The sequence below is a fragment of the Notolepis coatsorum genome (genome assembly GCF_963971535.1).
Source record: "Notolepis coatsorum genome assembly, chromosome: 16".
NCBI lineage: Eukaryota > Metazoa > Chordata > Actinopteri > Aulopiformes > Paralepididae > Notolepis > Notolepis coatsorum.
Genome location: NC_140180.1, coordinates 14,280,798 through 14,301,882, shown reverse-complemented (window position 1 = coordinate 14,301,882; position 21,085 = coordinate 14,280,798). Strand labels below are relative to the sequence as shown.

The window sequence follows — 21,085 nt, the reverse complement described above, 5'->3', positions numbered from 1 at the left end:
GAGAGAGAGAGAGAGAGAGATAGAGAGAGAGAGACGTGAGGAGACCAGGTGGAGGTGGAGAGAGGCGGTGACGAGTTAGGTGTTCAATGCGGTGTATCGACCTTTAACCCTTTCACTGCCACACTACATGAGGTTAACCCTTTACTATCACACGGTTCAACCAGTTAAAATTCATGTCATCCCCCTTCTCTCTACCCCTGATCTCCTGTCACTCACTGTCCTATCCAATGAAGCAGAAATGGCCAAAATGGTAAATAACATATGCATACTTACAGACGGGCGACACACTACGTGAATAAATGATAAAGAAGCAGAGAAGAATAGAATAGAATAGAAATACTTTAATTATCCCGAGGGAAATTTGACACTACAAATCGCTCACGTTAACCCTTTCACTGCCACACTACCAAAACGGTTAAAACCCTTTCACTGCGACGATACACAGAAGGTTAACCCTTTCACTGCCACGCGGCGACCGTCTGTAGTGTGATAGTAAAGGCTTAACCTTTACTATCCGTCTTAAACATTTAGACGGAACAAAGTCACGAATAAGAATAACAAACAAATTGCCTAAGAATAGAATAAAATATACAGTAAAAATATACAGTAGGGTGTAATATTGAACAGTGTTGTTTCAAAAGTAAGAGTCCAGGAAGATGGTAACTGTCTGATGGCTGTCGGAATGAAGGACTTCCTGTGCCGTTCAGTGCTACACTTAGGGAGTGTTATATTAGCGGATGCAGATGCTTCCATGCAGGTAGTGATGCACCGATTTGAAAATTGTGGCCGATACCGATAACCGATATTAATATTGCTGTTCTGGCCGATACCGATATTTACCGATGTCGATATCTTTTTAACTTTTTTACGTTATTTTCAGAAATAACTATAACTATAACTATGAAACTATTTAAGGCCAAAACATGTAAAAATAAAAAAATATATATATTTCTTTTTATTTATTTTTTTATATCGGCCCAATCTTGATATCGGACCGATACCGATGTGTAAAAAAAAAAACTGCCATATCGGCCGATATTATATCAGCGGCCGATATATCGTGCATCACTACATGCAGGTGTACCAGGTGTACCTGGTATGATACAACTCAGCACTTCTGCTGTGGCAGGCAGCTTCCCGGCGTGGTTTGGGTCCCCTGGTCCCCTCGGGAGGGAAGGGTCACTGCGAACCAATACAAAGTTATTCTGAGCCTAATAATACCCTTATCATCACCCGTAACGTCGTCGATTGCGGAAATACAGATTTGCCATAACGTGCGTAACAATGACGATATAAGATGGCTGCGCACGGTCAAAGCATGTAAACACGGGGCGCTCCAGTAGCACACCATGTATCGCGCTGCGTCGCGAAGCGGCCGTGCCGGGTTCCTTTCCCACTCCCGGTGACTTCCATTTGTCTTCCCCGCCTCTTCTCCCGTTCCTCCTCTCCTCATCTGTCGGTCATGTCTGACCATGAAAAGCGATAAACGCTAAAAAAGAAATCTTAAAAAAAAAAAAAAAAAAAGCATGTAAACACACGCGCACGCACGCACACACAGTGGAACAGAGGACTGACCAATCACATATTAGACGATGATGTGTCTGTCTCTAATAGAGCCATATGGAATCCGCGATCACGGAATTGCGGACGGAATCGCGGAATTGAGCAATACAAATGGAATCAACTATAAAAAAAATATATTAAATTTTTTTTTTTTTTTTTTTTTATATGTTGTGGGGACTTGTACAGCACTTTGTTCAACTTTGTAAGTGCTGTAAAGTTTTAACCTTTTAAAATCTTAGACAAACAAAACACTTTGCTTTCATGAAATATTGTAAGCCGTCATTTGAGGCTTTATAAAAGCAGCACAATGAACACAAATCTGTCAGTGCCGAGTCCGACCTCATCTTAAATAACAAACAGCATTGCTTGTTGTAATTAACAAAGAGAGGCAGAGTTGATTTTGCAAAAATATATATAATATTTTTTTTTTAATAATAATCTAATTTTATTTTCATATTCGAATCCCATGCCCATCGAACGAAGCTTCGAAGTATTTAAGACAGCCCTATTAAATGGACTGTTATATCTTATTAAATTGTGGACATTTATTCATTCCCACTTATTAGACACTATTTCTGATGGTAAAATTAGCGTACAAAGCAAAATACAGAATTCTGAAATATTAAAACGGAAAAAAATGAATTTGGAAAAGAATAAAATTAGTGATGCACGATATATCGGCCGCCGATATAATATCGGCCGATATGGCCGTTTTTTTACACATCGGTATCGGTCCGATATCAAGATAGGGCCGATATTTATAAAAAAAAAAAGAATTTTTTTTTTTTTTTTCTCTTCTTTTTACATGTTTTGGCCTTAAATAGTTTCAAAATATCAGTCATTTCTGAAAATAAGTTACAAAGGTAAAAAAAATTATGCGTTTTGGAAAATAGCTCTTTATTTGATTATCATAAAAAAGTGTTTTCTATACAGAGATATCGACATCGGTAAATATCGGTATCGGCCAGAACAGCAATATTAATATCGGTTATCGGTATCGGCCACAATTTTCACATCGGTGCATCACTAAATAAAATGGAATTTGGAAAAAAATAAAACGGATTTCATATGGCTCTAGTCTCTAAGCTCCGTCCCAACTAAGCTTTCACGCCTCATGGTGGCGATGACGCGTTGTCATAGTGACGTTCTGCACACTGCAGCGTTCTACGTTCTGCACACAACAACACTACGTTCTGCACACTGCAGAGTTCTACGTTCTGCACACAGCAACTCTACGTTCTGCACACTGCAGCGTTCTACGTTCTGCACACAACAACACTCTACGTTCTGCACACAACAACACTACGTTCTGCACACAACAACACTCTACGTTCTGCACACAACAACACTCTACGTTCTGCACACAGCAACACTACGTTCTGCACACAACAACGCTCTACGTTCTGCACACAACAACACTACGTTCTGCACACAACAACACTACGTTCTGCACACAACAACGCTCTACGCTCTGCACACAACAACAACTATACGTTCTGCACACAACAACTATACGTTCTGCACACAACAACACTACGTTCTGCACACAGCAACACTACGTTCTGCACACAGCAACACTACGTTCTGCACACAACAACACTACGTTCTGCACACAACAACACTCTACGTTCTGCACACAACAACACTACGTTCTGCACACAACAACACTACGTTCTGCAAACAACAACACTCTACGTTCTGCACACAGCAACACTATGTTCTGCACACAACAACACTACGTTCTGCACACAGCAACACTACGTTCTGCACACAACAACACTACGTTCTGCACACAGCAACGCTACGTTCTGCACACAACAACACTACGTTCTGCACACAGCAACTATACGTTCTGCACACAACAACACTACGTTCTGCACACAACAACACTACGTTCTGCACACAGCAACTATACGTTCTGCACACAACAACACTACGTTCTGCACACAGCAACACTACGTTCTGCACACAGCAACGCTACGTTCTGCACACAGCAACACTACGTTCTGCACACAACAACACTACGTTCTGCACACAACAACGATCTACGTTCTGCACACAACAACACTACGTTCTGCACACAACAACGCTCTACGTTCTGCACACAGCAACACTACGTTCTGCACACAGCAACGCTCTACGTTCTGCACACAACAACACTACGTTCTGCACACAACAACGCTCTACGTTCTGCACACAGCAACACTACGTTCTGCACACAGCAACGCTCTACGTTCTGCACACAACAACACTACGTTCTGCACACAACAACGCTCTACGTTCTGCACACAACAACACTACGTTCTGCACACAGCAACACTACGTTCTGCACACAGCAACACTACGTTCTGCACACAGCAACGCTCTACGTTCTGCACACAGCAACGCTACGTTCTGCACACAGCAACACTATGTTCTGCACACAGCAACACTCTACGTTCTGCACACAGCAACACTACGTTCTGCACACAACAACACTACGTTCTGCACACAACAACACTACGTTCTGCACACAACAACACTCTACGTTCTGCACACAACAACACTACGTTCTGCACACAACAACACTCTACGTTCTGCACACAGCAACACTACGTTCTGCACACAACAACACTACGTTCTGCACACAACAACACTCTACGTTCTGCACACAACACTACGTTCTGCACACAACAACACTACGTTCTGCACACAGCAACACTACGTTCTGCACACAGCAACACTACGTTCTGCACACAGCAACACTACGTTCTGCACACAACAACTCTACGTTCTGCACACAACAACACTACGTTCTGCACACAACAACACTACGTTCTGCACACAGCAACGCTACGTTCTGCACACAACAACACTACGTTCTGCACACAACAACACTACGTTCTGCACACAACAACACTACGTTCTGCACACAACAACACTACGTTCTGCACACAACAACACTACGTTCTGCACACAACAACACTACGTTCTGCACACAACACTCTACGTTCTGCACACAACAACACTACGTTCTGCACACAACAACACTACGTTCTGCACACAACAACACTACATTCTGCACACAACACTCTACGTTCTGCACACAACAACACTACGTTCTGCACACAACAACACTACGTTCTGCACACAACAACACTACGTTCTGCACACAACAACACTACGTTCTGCACACAACAACACTACGTTCTGCACACAACAACACTACGTTCTGCACACAACAACACTACGTTCTGCACACAGCAACTACGTTCTGCACACAACAACACTACGTTCTGCACACAACAACACTACGTTCTGCACACAACAACACTACGTTCTGCACACAACAACGCTCTACGTTCTGCACACAACAACACTACGTTCTGCACACAACAACGATCTACCTTCTGCACACAGCAACACTCTACGTTCTGCACACAGCAACTCTACGTTCTGCACACAACAACACTACATTCTGCACACAACAACACTACGTTCTGCACACAACAACACTACGTTCTGCACACAACAACACTACGTTCTGCACACAGCAACACTACGTTCTGCACACAGCAACACTACGTTCTGCACACAACAACACTACGTTCTGCACACAGCAACACTCTACGTTCTGCACACAGCAACACTACGTTCTGCACACAGCAACACTACGTTCTGCACACAGCAACACTCTACGTTCTGCACACAGCAACACTCTACGTTCTGCACACAGCAACACTACGTTCTGCACACAGCAACACTCTACGTTCTGCACACAGCAACACTCTACGTTCTGCACACAGCAACACTACGTTCTGCACACAGCAACACTACGTTCTGCACACAACAACGCTCTACGTTCTGCACACAACAACACTCTACGTTCTGCACACAGCAACACTACGTTCTGCACACTGCAGCGTTCTACGTTCTGCACACAGCAACACTACGTTCTGCACACAACAACACTACGTTCTGCACACAACAACACTACGTTCTGCACACAACAACACTACGTTCTGCACACAGCAACACTACGTTCTGCACACAACACTACGTTCTGCACACAGCAACACTACGTTCTGCACACAACAACACTACGTTCTGCACACAACAACGCTCTACGTTCTGCACACAACAACGCTCTACGTTCTGCACACAGCAACGCTCTACGTTCTGCACACAACAACGTTCTACGTTCTGCACACAACAACACTCTACGTTCTGCACACAGCAACGCTCTACGTTCTGCACACAGCAACGCTCTACGTTCTGCACACAGCAGCGTTCTACGTTCTGCACACAACAACACTACGTTCTGCACACAGCAACACTACGTTCTGCACACAACAACACTACGTTCTGCACACAGCAACGCTACGTTCTGCACACAGCAACACTACGTTCTGCACACAGCAACACTCTACGTTCTGCACACAACAACACTACGTTCTGCACACAGCAACACTCTACGTTCTGCACACAACAACACTACGTTCTGCACACAGCAACACTCTACGTTCTGCACACAACAACACTACGTTCTGCACACAGCAACACTACGTTCTGCACACAGCAACACTACGTTCTGCACACAACAACACTCTACGTTCTGCACACAACAACACTACGTTCTGCACACAGCAACACTACGTTCTGCACACAACAACACTCTACGTTCTGCACACAACAACACTCTACGTTCTGCACACAGCAACGCTCTACGTTCTGCACACAGCAACGCTCTACGTTCTGCACACAGCAGCGTTCTACGTTCTGCACACAACAACACTACGTTCTGCACACAGCAACACTACGTTCTGCACACAACAACACTACGTTCTGCACACAGCAACGCTACGTTCTGCACACAGCAACACTACGTTCTGCACACAGCAACACTCTACGTTCTGCACACAACAACACTACGTTCTGCACACAGCAACACTCTACGTTCTGCACACAACAACACTACGTTCTGCACACAGCAACACTCTACGTTCTGCACACAACAACACTACGTTCTGCACACAGCAACACTACGTTCTGCACACAGCAACACTACGTTCTGCACACAACAACACTCTACGTTCTGCACACAACAACACTACGTTCTGCACACAGCAACACTACGTTCTGCACACAACAACACTCTACGTTCTGCACACAGCAACACTACGTTCTGCACACAACACTACGTTCTGCACACAACAACGCTCTACGTTCTGCACACAACAACACTACATTCTGCACACAACAACGCTCTACGTTCTATGCACCAGCGGGTCTGTGGATCACAGCGGGCAAAGATATGTATTTTATCAATAGTATTAGTCGTCATGTTGACGCTTCACAGCGTCGCCGGCTGTTAACTTAACGACTCAGTTATGTTAAATCAGTCGGGATGGAAATGCTAATTGTGGAATGTTAATGTCAGGAGTGTCACTTTTTGATTTGATATAACTGTTTCAGTGTCGCCGTCTCTGAGCGCACAACCTACTCTCAGTATGTTGATGGGGGCGTTGCCTTCTGTTCATGGAATGGAGATGTCAAAAGTTAGTGTCATAATTAGTTAGTGATGCACCGATGTGAAAATTGTGACCGATAACCGATGTTAATATTGCTGTTCTGGCCGATACCGATATCTCGATATCTCTGTATAGAAAACACTTTTTTATGATGATCAAATAAAGAGCTATTTTCCAAAACAATTATTATTATTTTTTTTTTAATACTTTTGTAACTTATTTTCAGAAATGACTGACATTTTGAAACTATTTAAGATCAAAACAGGGGGGAGAATTTATGATTTTCTTTATTTTAATTTTTAAATCTTTTTTATAAATATTGGCCCTATCTTGATATCGGACCGATACCGATGTGTAAAAAAATTACCATATCGGCCGTTATTATATCGGCGGCCGATATATAACTAGTAGTCATAATACATGAAGCTTTCAAATGTAAACGAATTGACGAGACCAGGGTTAGAAATTAACATTTTTTTTCAAGGGCTTTTTTTGCCCCCCTTAATTGATTTTCGGGGGCTTTTTTTTGTATTTCGGGGGCACAACATTTTTATAATGAAAATTAACAAAGATTATAAAACATCGTTGACACTTTTTTTACAGTCTTCGTTAGGGCTGGGCGATATAACGATAACGATAAATATCGCGATATATTTTAATAATCGATATGGAATATCGAAATAAAAATAAAAATCGACAGGGCAGTTTTAAAACCAGAGGTGGTGGACAGACTTGTCTTTCTTGCCTGCAACTTAAAGTAATGGCTTTGCTTGTCCAAATGACAATACTGACCAAATTGAGATTTATTTTTCTCTTGTCCATTTATTTTGTTTGCTTTCTAATTTAAAATACAGTTTGAAACCGTCTGTACACAGTAGGCTATGTGTGCTAGCAGAACTAGACTCCAGTCACGAGTCACGGTGCACATGTGCGGTGGTTTGTCCACCAAAAAAGCGCCAAAAGATCGAAAATAAACGAGCAGAGCCAGAACTGTTCAACTCCCCTGGAGCCACAGCCAGCAGAGAAGCCGGTTTACTTTCGCTTTTAAACCAGCTGCAGCCTGAGAACTGGAGTGTGAGGGGATGTAACACTAAAGATGGCGGCAATGACAAAGAATTGCTGCAAAATAAACATACATGTTAAAAAAAAATAAAAACACAAATTTTTTGTAATACTTATAACAATTCGATAATTATCGATATCGAGAAATATGATAACATTATCATATCGTTATCGCAATATGATTTTTTTCCATATCGCCCAGCCCTAGTCTTCGTCCCCATGTTTGATAACATGTTAATGTCTCCATATATAGGGCTCTACGCTAACCTTTTTCCCAAGGAGCACATGTGCTCCTAAATAAAATGTTAATAAATAAAATCTAAATACAAATTTAGGAGCACACAGAAATTTAGGAGCACAGTGACAATTGTTCAAGTAACACACACACACGATGTGTGACATCATGGCTTGGTTTCATGTTTTGAGGTACCTTCAATTATCTGTAAATAATACATACATACTCTATCTAAATAGATTAAATATTATTGTCCCTGAGGGCAAGTTGTGTTGTTGTCTTGATATATCTACAAATAGCAGACGAATAGCCGGTTGCCTCTGGATCAATGAATGTCTAATATTGAATAATATTATTAGCTATTTTATTTTTAACATCCATAATTCCAACAGTCAAGAGGCTTGTTTCAAATTGATACATGAAAAACCCCACACACGCAACGTTTGTGAGTATAGGCTCTGGCCAGATCGATCAATGAAATACGTTGTGCGCTCAGCGCTGTGGAATGAAGGAAATGCGCATCGGGATCGGATTTGGGTGTTATTCTTTGGAGTTGTATTACAAATGGAATGGTCTTTCCCCGCCGAACACAAGTTACTTAACGTTACACAGGTCGCGCTATGCAGATGCTTAGCTTGCTAACGTTAAGATAGCAGTGTAAATTATGTTACACTATGCATGCTTGATGAAAGCAGAGCAGAGCTCTCTGTCTGTCTGCGTTCGCACGGTGCACCTCTCAAGCACCCTGTAACACGCAGCGGGCCCCGCCTCCCTCCCTCCTTGCATTCCACCCAAAAACTGAATTTCTGAACTATTAACAGCAGAGCTGTTTTGTAATCTTCACTCGTCTCGCACACTGCAAGTAAATGATTTTTCCGGTTCGCACACACACATTATTAGGGGCAAATACGAGGGAAATGCTCGCACTGTAGAGCATATATATAATTATATATATAATTAGTAAACTGTCTGGGGCTTTTCTTGCCCCCCTTAACTGATTGTCGAGGGCATTTGGTCAATTTCCGAGGGCATTTTGCCCCAAGCCCTCGTTAATTTCGAACCCTGGACGAGACCCGTGAGATCGCTTGCAACGGGAGATTAACATCGGCTAACGTCTGGCTGGCAGGTGATGAATACATCGTCACCGTTGCTGCTGTGGATGTTTTTGAACCGCTAAACGTACCTAAATTGTAGCAAACTAGTTTCATTACTTATTTGTGGACTAGCTGATATCATTTACAACTACTGACGACTGACGACTGACAAACTGGCTGATCAGGGTAGTCGTGTAGATTATGCAGTCTCTTCAAGGAAGCAAGATTGTGTATCTGAAACGGTTGGATTCTGTTGATAATATCCAGTGGGACAGAGATCATAGAGCTTTAGTGATCATTTTCACAACAACGGTTCTAACATTTTGTGTAATTTCACATCAACATAAAAAAAAAATGCAATGAGATTGGAAAAAACTGAATCTTTAATAATAATAACACTTAGTTTTCTCATCCACCCACGTAGTAACTGTGCAGAAAGAGAAGAGAGGATGTGGGAGATGGGTTTTTTTTTTTGGGAAGAGGCGCAGGTTGGGGGGTGTGGGGGGCGGGGGGGTGCGCGGGGGGGGGGGGGGGGGTGTAGGATATGAATAATCACTGAATGTTGCGTCTTTGAGTCGGCGTGGAGGAGACACAGCGGGGCGCCGCGGCAAAGTGCGACTCCAGCAGATTGAGCTGCGAGCAGCAGGTAGAGGAGCCTTCACTCTGAGTGGGTTTGACTTTCTATTCATATTATATTTCCCACCTCATCTGAGGAACTTGGGAGAAATGACGTCCAATACAGTGTGTGCATCACATCCAGGACACGACGTCCGTCTTCATCAGTGTCCACACATGCAGGGTGCATCACGTCATCCAGTACACTTCTGCACAAATTCTCCCCCATAGTTCATTTGACAATAAATGAGGCAAGCGGGTCGATTGCGTCACAGTTTATAATTGTCAAGGATGGCACAATAACAGTAGCCTCTCAGACTTATTTCTGTTGTTGTCCTTGATGTGTTGACAACCTGACAGAAGACCATATGGTGAGGAGGTAGCGTTCAACAATCGACAAATCACCACAGCTAAAGAAAAATCATAGAACTAGATGTCCCTTTTAAAAATAACCCAATACAGCCAGAGCAAAAAAGAAACATTACTAGTACTGATATTTTGTTACTAACATTCCTATGCTAAGCCAGGTTTTTACCCCCTTTTTTTTTTTTTTTTTTTTTTTTAAGATGTTGGTTACCTGTGTTTTTTTTACATTACTTGTTCCAGTTCACAGTTCCACAAAATGCAACAAAACGTTGGTCTCAAACCTGGTCAATCACAGGTCAGCAATGCTAGCTTTAGTGTGGTATACATGAGTGTCACTGCCATTAATACAATAACAATAATGTTTCAGATGTATTTATATTGTTGTTAACCTCGTTCCCAGTTGTATCTCCTCCGTGAGATAAAGACTGGTAAAGCACTACTGCCGAAAGTGTGTATGGGGTAGAGTTTCCGCCGGTGTATGTACTTCCCCTGGAAGCTGCCTCCGAACGGACCAAACTTTTCCCGAATCCTGTCGGCAAACAAGCTATAGAACGTCCCGGTCATGTAGTAAATTCTTCAGGCAAAGCCGTTGCAGTGGCTTAAACGAGGAAATATTGTGCACTTCACACGTTTCTGTAATTGTTTGGTCGAAACCGGAACGCCTGTAGCCTTCCTTTACTTCCGTTTACACACTTTAGGAGGCATAGCTTTACCAGCCTATATTGTTGTCCTTGATGTGTTGTCCATATGGCAAGGAAGCAATTCAACAATGAACAAACCATTACAGCAAAACAATAAATCATAGAATTAGAGAGCCTATAAATGGTAAATGGCTACATTTATATAGCACTTTTATCCAAAGTGCTTAACAATTTGTTCCTCACATTCACACACACATTCACACACCGAGGGCGGAGGCGACCATGCAAGGTGCCAACCTGCTCATCGGGAGCAATTCGGGGGTTAAGTAAAGTGTCTTGCTCAAGGACACTTCGACACACTGCCCGGGAGGAGCGGGAATCGAACTGGGAACCTCCGGATTACCAGACGACTGATCTACCTCCCGAGCCACATGACGCCCCCAATAACAATAACAATAACCCAAATACAGCCAGAGTAAACAAAAAAAAAACAGCACTACCAGGACTGACATGTTGTTACTAACAACAGGCTAACATTCCTATGCTTCTATATTATCCAAAAACGTAACAAATCATTGGTTCTAAGCACAGGTCAGCAATGCTAGCTCTAGTGTGCTATACATGAGCGTCACCGCCGCCCCCATCACTAACCCCCCTCTCTCTCTCCCCCCGCCAGGCCAACGAGAACAGCCTGCTGACCCCATCACTAACCCCCCTCTCTCTCTTCCCCCGCCAGGCCAACGAGAACAGCCTGCTGACGCCATCACTAACCCCCCTCTCTCTCTTCCCCCGCCAGGCCAACGAGAACAGCCTGCTGACCCCATCACTAACCCCCCTCTCTCTCTTCCCCCACCAGGCCAACGAGAACAGCCTGCTGACGCCATCACTAACCCCTCTCTCTCTCTTCCCCCGCCAGGCCAACGAGAACAGCCTGCTGACCCCATCACTAACCCCTCTCTCTCTTCCCCCGCCAGGCCAACGAGAACAGCCTGCTGACGCCATCACTAACCCCTCTCTCTCTCTTCCCCCGCCAGGCCAACGAGAACAGCCTGCTGACCCCATCACTAACCCCTCTCTCTCTTCCCGCGCCAGGCCAACGAGAACAGCCTGCTGACGCCATCACTAACCCCTCTCTCTCTCTTCCCCCGCCAGGCCAACGAGAACAGCCTGCTGAGCGCCCAGCTGAAAGGCTTCCCCCTCTTCCTGCACTCCAACCTGGGCCTCAAGGACTGCACGGTCAACCCCAAGTCACCCCTCCTCTTCATCACCCGCTCGGGGCAGCCGCTGCCCGGCCCCCTCCCCGGGGACGACTGGACCGTCTTCCAGTCCAACCACTCCACCTACGAGCCCGTGCTGCTGGCCAAGACCCAGTCCGCCGAGAGCGTGCCGTCGCTGGGCCAGAACCAGGCCGCGTTGCTCCCCTCCGTGGTGCAGGACCTGGGGCTCCACGACGGCATCCAGCGCGTGCTGTTCGGCAACAACCTGGCGTTCTGGCTGCACAAGCTGGTGTTCGTGGACGCCGTGGCCTTCCTGACGGGCAAGAGGCTCTCGCTGTCGCTGGAGCGCCACGTCCTGGTGGACATCGACGACATCTTCGTGGGCAAGGAGGGCACCCGTATGAAAGTGCCTGACGTGAAGGTAAAAAAAAGCTTGTCGTTTGGGGTTTCATTTCGTTAACCTTTTATTTCAACTCGAAAAGGCCTGACCTGAGGTTTCCCTGGTCTACAGTCACGTCGAGTGTACTTACAGAGTTAAGCAAAAAAGAAAAGGCATATAGAATCATAACAATAAGGATGAGTAAGGATAACGATCAATTTAAAACGCATACAACTTGATTGATCAAGGTTTTAAACTCTGCAACAGAGGGGAGAATCTCGAGCTTTAAGGACCGTTGGAGTTCATTGCATGAACTATAGAGGCATCATAGCAAAATGTAGCTTTACCCTGTTCCGAGCAAACTAGAGGACCTTAAGTACCAGGCAGTCACTAGAACGGGTTACATAGGTTCCAGAATCCCATTCCAATATAATGATTTAGTATAAGGAGGTAGCTTACCAATAAGGGCCTTAAAGATGAATAAATACTAGTGTTTATTGCGCCTCTCCATCAGCGAGGACCAACCAACCTTCTCATAAAGGACACAGTGATGAGTGTCATGTGTTTTCTTTTTTATCCACTTTTTCTCCCATTTTCTATATTTTCTCCCATCCAAATTTTCGTATCATCCAATTCAACCCTCCCCTGTCACGAACGCTGTTTCTTGCCTCCCACAAGCCGGCTGCAATGTGGACTAAGTCATACATAGCACAAGTCCCCTCCGGTACTTGAGGTAACAGCAGTCGCATCTTTTCACCTGCGTAGCTCGATCTCTCAGTGGCGAGGAGTAACGCGTGGGAGGCTCACGCTGCCCCCGACACTTCCTGATTCTACTGCGCAGGCGCACCAACCGACCTGTAGGAGTTGCTGTCCACAACGCCCGATCCCCACCCATCAGTTTCCCACCCCCTAATACGGCCAATGTGTATTAGTATGAACGACCAGCTAAACTGAAAGCAATGTGGAGCGCTGGGCTCGAACAGGCGAGCCCAGCGTCTCCGCATTTGTGGCGAGCGCCTTGCCCACTACGCCACGTAGCCGCCCTTGATGAGTGTCATGTGTATCATTTAGTGATGAATCACAAGCGCTGGGTGAGCGACTTGTGTTGAAATGAATTGGCGGCCACATTGCCATCCTTCCTCCATGGATGTCGTCGCAAGGTGTCACTCTAAAAAGAGGTCATTCCATGAGCTAAGGGCATGTGAGGGTCATCAAAGAGAAGCCGCCTATTCTCCGTCCTTGCTCCACAATGGTGGAACGAACTTCCCACCACAGTTAGGACACCCGCCCGTCCAATTTTTCACCGACGACTAAAGACACACTTCTTCAATTAATATATATATTTTTTTATCAAATCTTTTTCTTCAATCAATATCTGACATTTAATTGTTTTAATAAAATAACCTTCTTACTGTCTTCTACTATCATGCACTCTTCCTAATATACTAATACAGTATGTCTATTAATACTGCTATGCACTGAACACTGCAGCACCGAGGTTTTAACACTGTTTGATGAACATTGTTACTCAGCAGAAAGAGTTGCACCCTTCCTGCTGACTTGTCGTACATAATTTGTAAGTCGCTGTGGATAAAAGCGTCAGCTAAATGACAAAATGTAAATGTGTGTGTGTGTCTTCACCACTTCATGTATTTGTGAGTTAGTGTGCGGGCCACCTGGCAGTATCTTGCTGCATATTGTCTGCTTCATATTTCTGGGAATAACGGACATCTTTACCGCAAGCCTGTCTCCCTGAAAGAGATGTTTCCTCCGAACTAAAGCGACGACGGCGCCGCTAGGTGTTGTTCCACCTCGTCTCGATTGTCTTCCGTCTTCAAGATGCGCTTCCTAGCCGGAAGACATACAGCCTATCCGTATTATTATTCACACACTGTACGCCGCGTCGGTCGACGGCGTGGGAGGCTGTGCAGGGCTCCCGTTCTTTCGCGTCAGTGTTGGAACAGTGTTGGAAAATAAAAACACCACTTCAAGTTTCAAGATTCAAGATGATTTATTGTCATGAGGGATGCACCGATCCGACTTTTTCAGTCCCGATACCTGGCTTTGAGTATCGGCCGATAGCGAGTACCGATCCGATACCATTATCTGAAATGAAACAAAAAATTAAATAAAAAATCGAACCCTAACTTACCTTACTGTCATGCACTTGTCCTAATAAACTAACCTACACTGTAGCACTCAACACTTTGATGAACATTGTTACTTAGCTGATAGAGTTGTGCCCTTCCTTCCTGATGACTTGTCGTACAAAACTTGTAAGTCGCTTTGGATAAAAGTGTCAAGCTCAATGACTAAATGTAAATACCCATTGTTCAATTAATAAACTGTATGCCTCACAGCCTCACTGTGTGGAAGAGATCGTCACTGGGAGGGATCATTCTTTTGTGCAAGGCAACATCAGGCTTGACTTAAAACATTACTTTCCTAACTTAGTGTAACTAAATGTAACAAATTAACACATAGATATAAATGTACTGAATTGTTACTTCTTATTTTATTTCGTATTATATTATATATAATTATTATTTTTTTAAATACAGATACCCGATCCAACTATTTGAGTGATATCGGCGCCGATATCCGATATCAATATCGGATCGGTGCATCCCTAATTGTCATGTGCACAGTTAAACAGACAGTTTGTCGTACAATGAAAAACGTACTTCGCTAATCCACCCTTCACACAACAATACCTAACTAGAATGAACAACTTAAATACAAGCGAATGCTAGATGCTAAAAGTAAGGAGATATTTAAAGGAAATGGTAGAGAAGATAATATAAAAGACACTTTCAAGAACCCGAAAGAGTGGAAGAAGCAACAGGCAGAAGGAGACACTAATGTGATTACCAGATTAACCGCCGTGGGCATTCATGTTTTTTGAAGAACGCATGGAAGTGAATTAGTCACCCGTTCATTGAAATGCCACTCGCAGCAATCCGAGTGAGTAACGTTCGGCCGGAAAACATTTCGGCTGTGTGAGTCATGTGGGAACGGTTACGTAAGTGATTTCCATTTATGCATGTCTTTTTTTCCCCCTTCTTCTTCTTTCCCTAATATAATTTAGAGATGGCAGAATCGATTAAATTTGAGGCTTCTCGTGGGTCCCCCCCCCCCAAAACCTTCGATTCGATTAACGACGAGGGATGAGGCCTAATCGCTCTCTCTCTCGCCCGTCTGATCTCCTCCGGTCGTCTCGGTGGGAGCCGTCTCCCTCCTCCCACACGCAGGGGTCTCCGCCGCCGGGATGCGTTTGTCCCGGCGGGCGTCTCTCTGGAGCTGACGGGCCCTGGCGGCGGCAGGCGGCACACAGCGGCAGAACCTCCGCCGCGCCGCACACTGCCATGGATATTTCAGAAACACAACACACGGAATATCAGAGTGCTGCCATGTTGAGTGTCCCCTCAAGAGTGGCTCGTCATCGCATTGCACGTGGGGGGGGGGGAGGGGGAGGTGGCGGAGAGAGGGAGAGGGACGGGGGGAGAGGGAGAGAGAGATTGAGGGGGAGAGGTAGAGGGGGAGAGATGGAGAGGTAGAGGGGGAGAGATGGAGAGAGAGAGAGAGAGAGGGGGAGAGAGGGAGGAAGAGGAGAGAGAGGGGAGGAGAGGGGCGATGTTGAGGGAGAGAGAGATGGAGGGGGAGAGAGAGAGAGAGGGAGGGGCGAGGGAGGAATAGAGGGGGTTATATAGAGGGGGAGAGAGAGAGAATGAGAGAGAGAGATGGAGGGGGAGAGAGAGAGATGGAGAGAGAAAGGGAGACTTACTTTTGGGGAAGGAGCATCAAGGCAACACAACAGCGGCTCTGAGGGATGAATCATACCCTGAGGGAGCGGAGACGGGGGGGACTGGAGAGAGTGGAAGACGGGGGGGGGGGGGGGTGGAGAGAGTGGAAGACGGGGGGGGGGGGGGGGTGGAGACAGGACTGGAGAGAGTGGGAGACGGGGGGGGGGGGGGGGGTGGAGACAGGACTGGAGAGAGTGGGAGACGGGGTGGATGATTCTCATCCAGTGCGGAGATCAAACGAAACGCAGACACGGGAATCGGAGGAGAGCACAACATATCAAATGTAATGATGAGGGAGGCAGCCGGAGGAGGGGGGGGGGGGGGAGACGTGGGACGTGCCGAGAGGAGGAGACGTGCGGAAATAAAATAATCACAGAACCGCGTCCCCCGAGTCGGATCCACGGCTCAACCGGTGTTGTGTGTGTGTGTCGGCGCAGAGCCGGTTGTGGAATGTGAGAGTTGTTTGGTTAACGTCTTTTGAAAGGCCGCGCGCCTCGTGGGTGAGTTCTTAAGCTATAGCGCGAAGTCCTTGATGGCGTCTGCATCTTGAGATCGCGGGGAAATCGATTGATACCAATTAACACGACGTGCTAGCTTACCCGGCCCGGGGTTAAATGGGTTAAATATCCAGGCTTGCCTGCTGGGTATCTCTGAACTAACTTGAGTTATATGGCCCGTCTGATCTCCAATCTACCAAAGTCGGCCCATGTTACCCCACTTCTTCTCAGAGAGCTGCATTGGCTTCCCATCGCCGCACGAATCCGCTTCAAGGTCCTTGACCTGGCGTACCTTGCAGCGAGGGGATTGGTTCCCTCCTGCCTCCGGTCAATGGTCTGTAACTACACACCCTCAAGACCCCTACGCTCTGCGTCTCCTGGCCGCTTCAGACCCACTCCCATCCAAGCTCCTGGGGGGGGGGGGGGGGGTCATAGCAGGCTATTCTCGGCCCTCGCTACGTTCGGACCTTCGTTCGTTACGTTGGCATTCGAATAAAAAAAAAATTATTACAATTTTTTTTTTGTGGCATAGTGGCACCACATAGACTGCAGGATATAGTGTACAACACCAACTTATCAATTAAGCAATGCAACTTGAGATGTGGCCCTCTTATTACACATGTGATCCGGATATGGCGTGACACACAGAAAAAGTGTACTAACCACCATAAATGGCACAGGCATTCTCCCCTATTTAATAACCATTCACTCCTTATTGCACAACAACCAAAATCAGATTTCCTAGATGGGAAAAGAAAGGCATACACACATTGGGGGATATCTTCGATGACCATGGTTTCCGCAGTTATCAAGATATATTTAACAAATTTAACCTCACCAGTTCCACTCATTTTTTCTATCTACAAATAAGAGCAGCTTTGAGGGCTCACAGAGTCCCATTAAATATTCCACTTGAGCACCACAGATTTCACAAATTATTTTATGACAAGGAGGCATCGAGAGGCTTCGTCTCTGACTTTTATCGCCACTTACTTACGTCCTCATATGAGGTCCTTCCCCTAGACTCGGTTTGGAGGAATGATATCCCAAACCTGGAAGTAGATTTTGATTGGGATGCAGTCTGGGCAAACGTTCGGCTATCATCACGCAACCCAGATCACCAACAGATTAATCTCAATTTTGTTCATAGGACTTACCTGACTCCAAAACGTTTGCACCTAATGGGTCTCAGACAAGACTCTCGATGCTCCTTGTGTTCAAACGGTGCTATTGGTACATATGCATATGTATTGGGAATGCCCTCCTGTTAAGATTTTCTGTGAAAAAGTAACCACTCAATTATCAGAATTTTTATCTCTGACCATACCTACACTGCCTTCTGTATTGTTGTTGAATGATGTTTCTCAGTTATCGACCTCTGTACATGTAAAGAGACTAATTTTGGCCGGTCTTACGGCTGCCAAAAAGTTGATAGCGTCACGCTGGATTCAACCGGATAAAATGTGCCGGAAGGTATGGGTTCTTACCTATCTCGATGTGATTTATCTAGAGATATCCACTGCGCGGATTTTGGGTGTTAATGAAGCCAGCATAGCAGTCTGGGTAGCTGTGGTGGAGAGGATAAAGGGAAGCATATAAACTTGTAATTTTCTGATGTTAAATGAAATAGTGGATGTATAGTCCAAGTGGGGGTCCTGAGGGGGGGGGGGGGTGGGGGGGGAGGGAAGGGGAAGGAAGGGGAAGGAAAGAGCGAGGAAGAGCACATGTATTGTATTTATTATTTGTATGTCTTTTAATCTACATTCATTTTGACTTAATTACTGGACTGTCATTATTGTTATTATTTCTGTCATTGTCCTGTGATTTATCATTGATTATTACTGTTACTGTATTGTTTGTCTAGTTTCATGTTAAAAAAGGGAAAATAAAAAACATTTGTTAAAAAAAACAAAATTTGCACAGTTGCAGATAAAGATTAGGCTACACTAATATTATAGTACTAAAACTGCGTTATATTCATTAAAGAAAGTTGATTTAATAAATAAAAAAAAAAAAATTAAATCAGATTAATGACTATTCAAATTGAGGATTTAGTTTGAGGATATGTATTTAAAAATATATTTAGAATTTTTCTTTTTTAGAATTTCTTTTATTATTATTAAAAACTAAGGTTCGAACGTCCGTTAAAGAAAAACCCTGACGAAGTTCAAAGCCCAAAAACTGGCTTCGGGGACGGCCCTACTCTCTACACAATGGTGGAACGAACTCCCCACCACAGTCGGCACAGCTGAAACCGGTCCAATTGTCCACCATCAACTACAAACGCACCTCTTCAAACAATATCTATATATAATAACAATTACTGTCTGTACTTATTATGTACCTTACTACTATGCTACTATACTTATACTACTACCTATCATGCTAATATGATCGTCTATACTAGTGGTTCCCAAAGTCGGGGTCGCGACCCAAAGGTGGGCCGCGAGCAGCCACGGGAGGGCCGCGAGATGATTTAAAATAAAAAATAAAAAAAAAAAAAATCCAAAGAAAATACATTTTTTTTTCTTTTTTTTTTGGTCAAACCACTGAACTTAGAAGCAGGCCAGGACAGTGTTTCTAGTTGTATTCTAAAATGTTATTCTATTGTATTCTAAAATGTGACTATATGGTTTTATATTAACTTAATAAATAAACAAAAACGAAAAATCTACTTATTTCAACGAACATTTCAAACTAAATAACAGATTATGCACATAAAACACTGAAAACAACCGAAGCAACAATAGTATTTTAATCAGGCTATTATTATTATCATTATTATTTTGCAACAAGTTAGCCCTCTCATAAATAGCACATATAAATGAATAACTAACTTGAACTAACTAAAAAAAAAAAAAAAAAGCCTGACGATGTGCATTGGGCCGCGGCTCTCTGACGCCTTATTTTCTGGGTCCCGGCCTGAAAAGTTTGGGAACCCCTGGTCTATACTACTATGCACTCGGGAGTGTAACACTCAAGATCGACACTATTAGACGAACAACGCCAGAGACGTACCCCTCCTGCTGACTTGTTGTTCACAATCTGTAAGTTGCTTTGGATAAAAGCGTCCGCTAAATTACTAAACGTAAATGTAGGTACTCGACTGTGTACAACAAAGCCAGCCAAGGTATAGACTTCTTGTGTAAAACGGGGGCGGCTGATTGGCGCAGTGGGCAAGGCGCTCGCCTCTTAACGCAGGAGACGCTGGTATCGAGCCCAGCTCTCGGCGTTGCTACCGGCTGGCCGGTCGTTCATACTAACACAATTGGCAAGTGTTAGAGGGTGGTAAAGCCGGAGGGCGTCACTTGGGAGTGCAAGGCAAGCGTGTAGACCAGGTGTTCTCAAAACTTTTTTTTATACCACAACCCCATTTTATTTAGGAATTTCTTTGGCGACCCCACACTTAATGTATCGTGCCACCCCACTGTCACCTACCCACGACCACACTTTGGGTCGCGACTAGGGATGTTCGATATTGGCTTTTTTACCGATATACCAATATTGTCCAACTCTTAATTTCCGATACCGATATCAACCGATACCGATATATGCAGGGTTCCCCCCCCCCCCCAAAAAACTTAATAATTTCAGGTAATTAACATTACATATCTCTTGTTGTGGAATTAACACAACATTATGCATACTCCTGACAATAAATAAAATCTGAATTTGTTCCTACTTACTTGCCTGGGTAAATAAAGGTTAAATAAAAAAATTAAAATTTTTTTTTTTTTTTTTGAAAACCGATACAGATAATTTCCGATATCACATTTTAATGCCAATATCGGTAAGCCGATAATATCGGACATCCCTAGTCGCGACCCGTTGTTTGAGAACCGCTGATAAGACTTTCTTTTTCTTCTCCTCTCCCACCGTTCCAGGCGCTGCTGGAGACTCAGAAGGAGCTTCGCACACACATCCCCAACTTCACCTTCAACCTGGGCTTCTCTGGGAAGTTCTTCCACGCGGGTAAGGAGGATGGAGCGACCCCGCCCAGGGGCACCTCGTTAGGAGTGCTTTCAAGTGGCTCTTCGTAAAATAATCATTCATTTAGGAATGACGAACACACCAACGAGACAGTCGCGTCGACGAGTGGGAAC

General features: G+C 44.6%; 1 protein-coding gene across 1 annotated transcript in view; it reads left to right on the top strand.

The window, feature by feature from the left end:
• LOC311242851 (bifunctional heparan sulfate N-deacetylase/N-sulfotransferase 1-like) overlaps positions 1-21,085 on the top strand; it is a 75,963-nt gene that overhangs the window by 1,314 nt on the left and 53,564 nt on the right. The window contains 2 exon segments of the mRNA XM_084331906.1: positions 12,239-12,724; positions 20,867-20,954. Of these exon segments, the coding sequence (XP_084188032.1) occupies positions 12,239-12,724; positions 20,867-20,954 (574 nt within the window).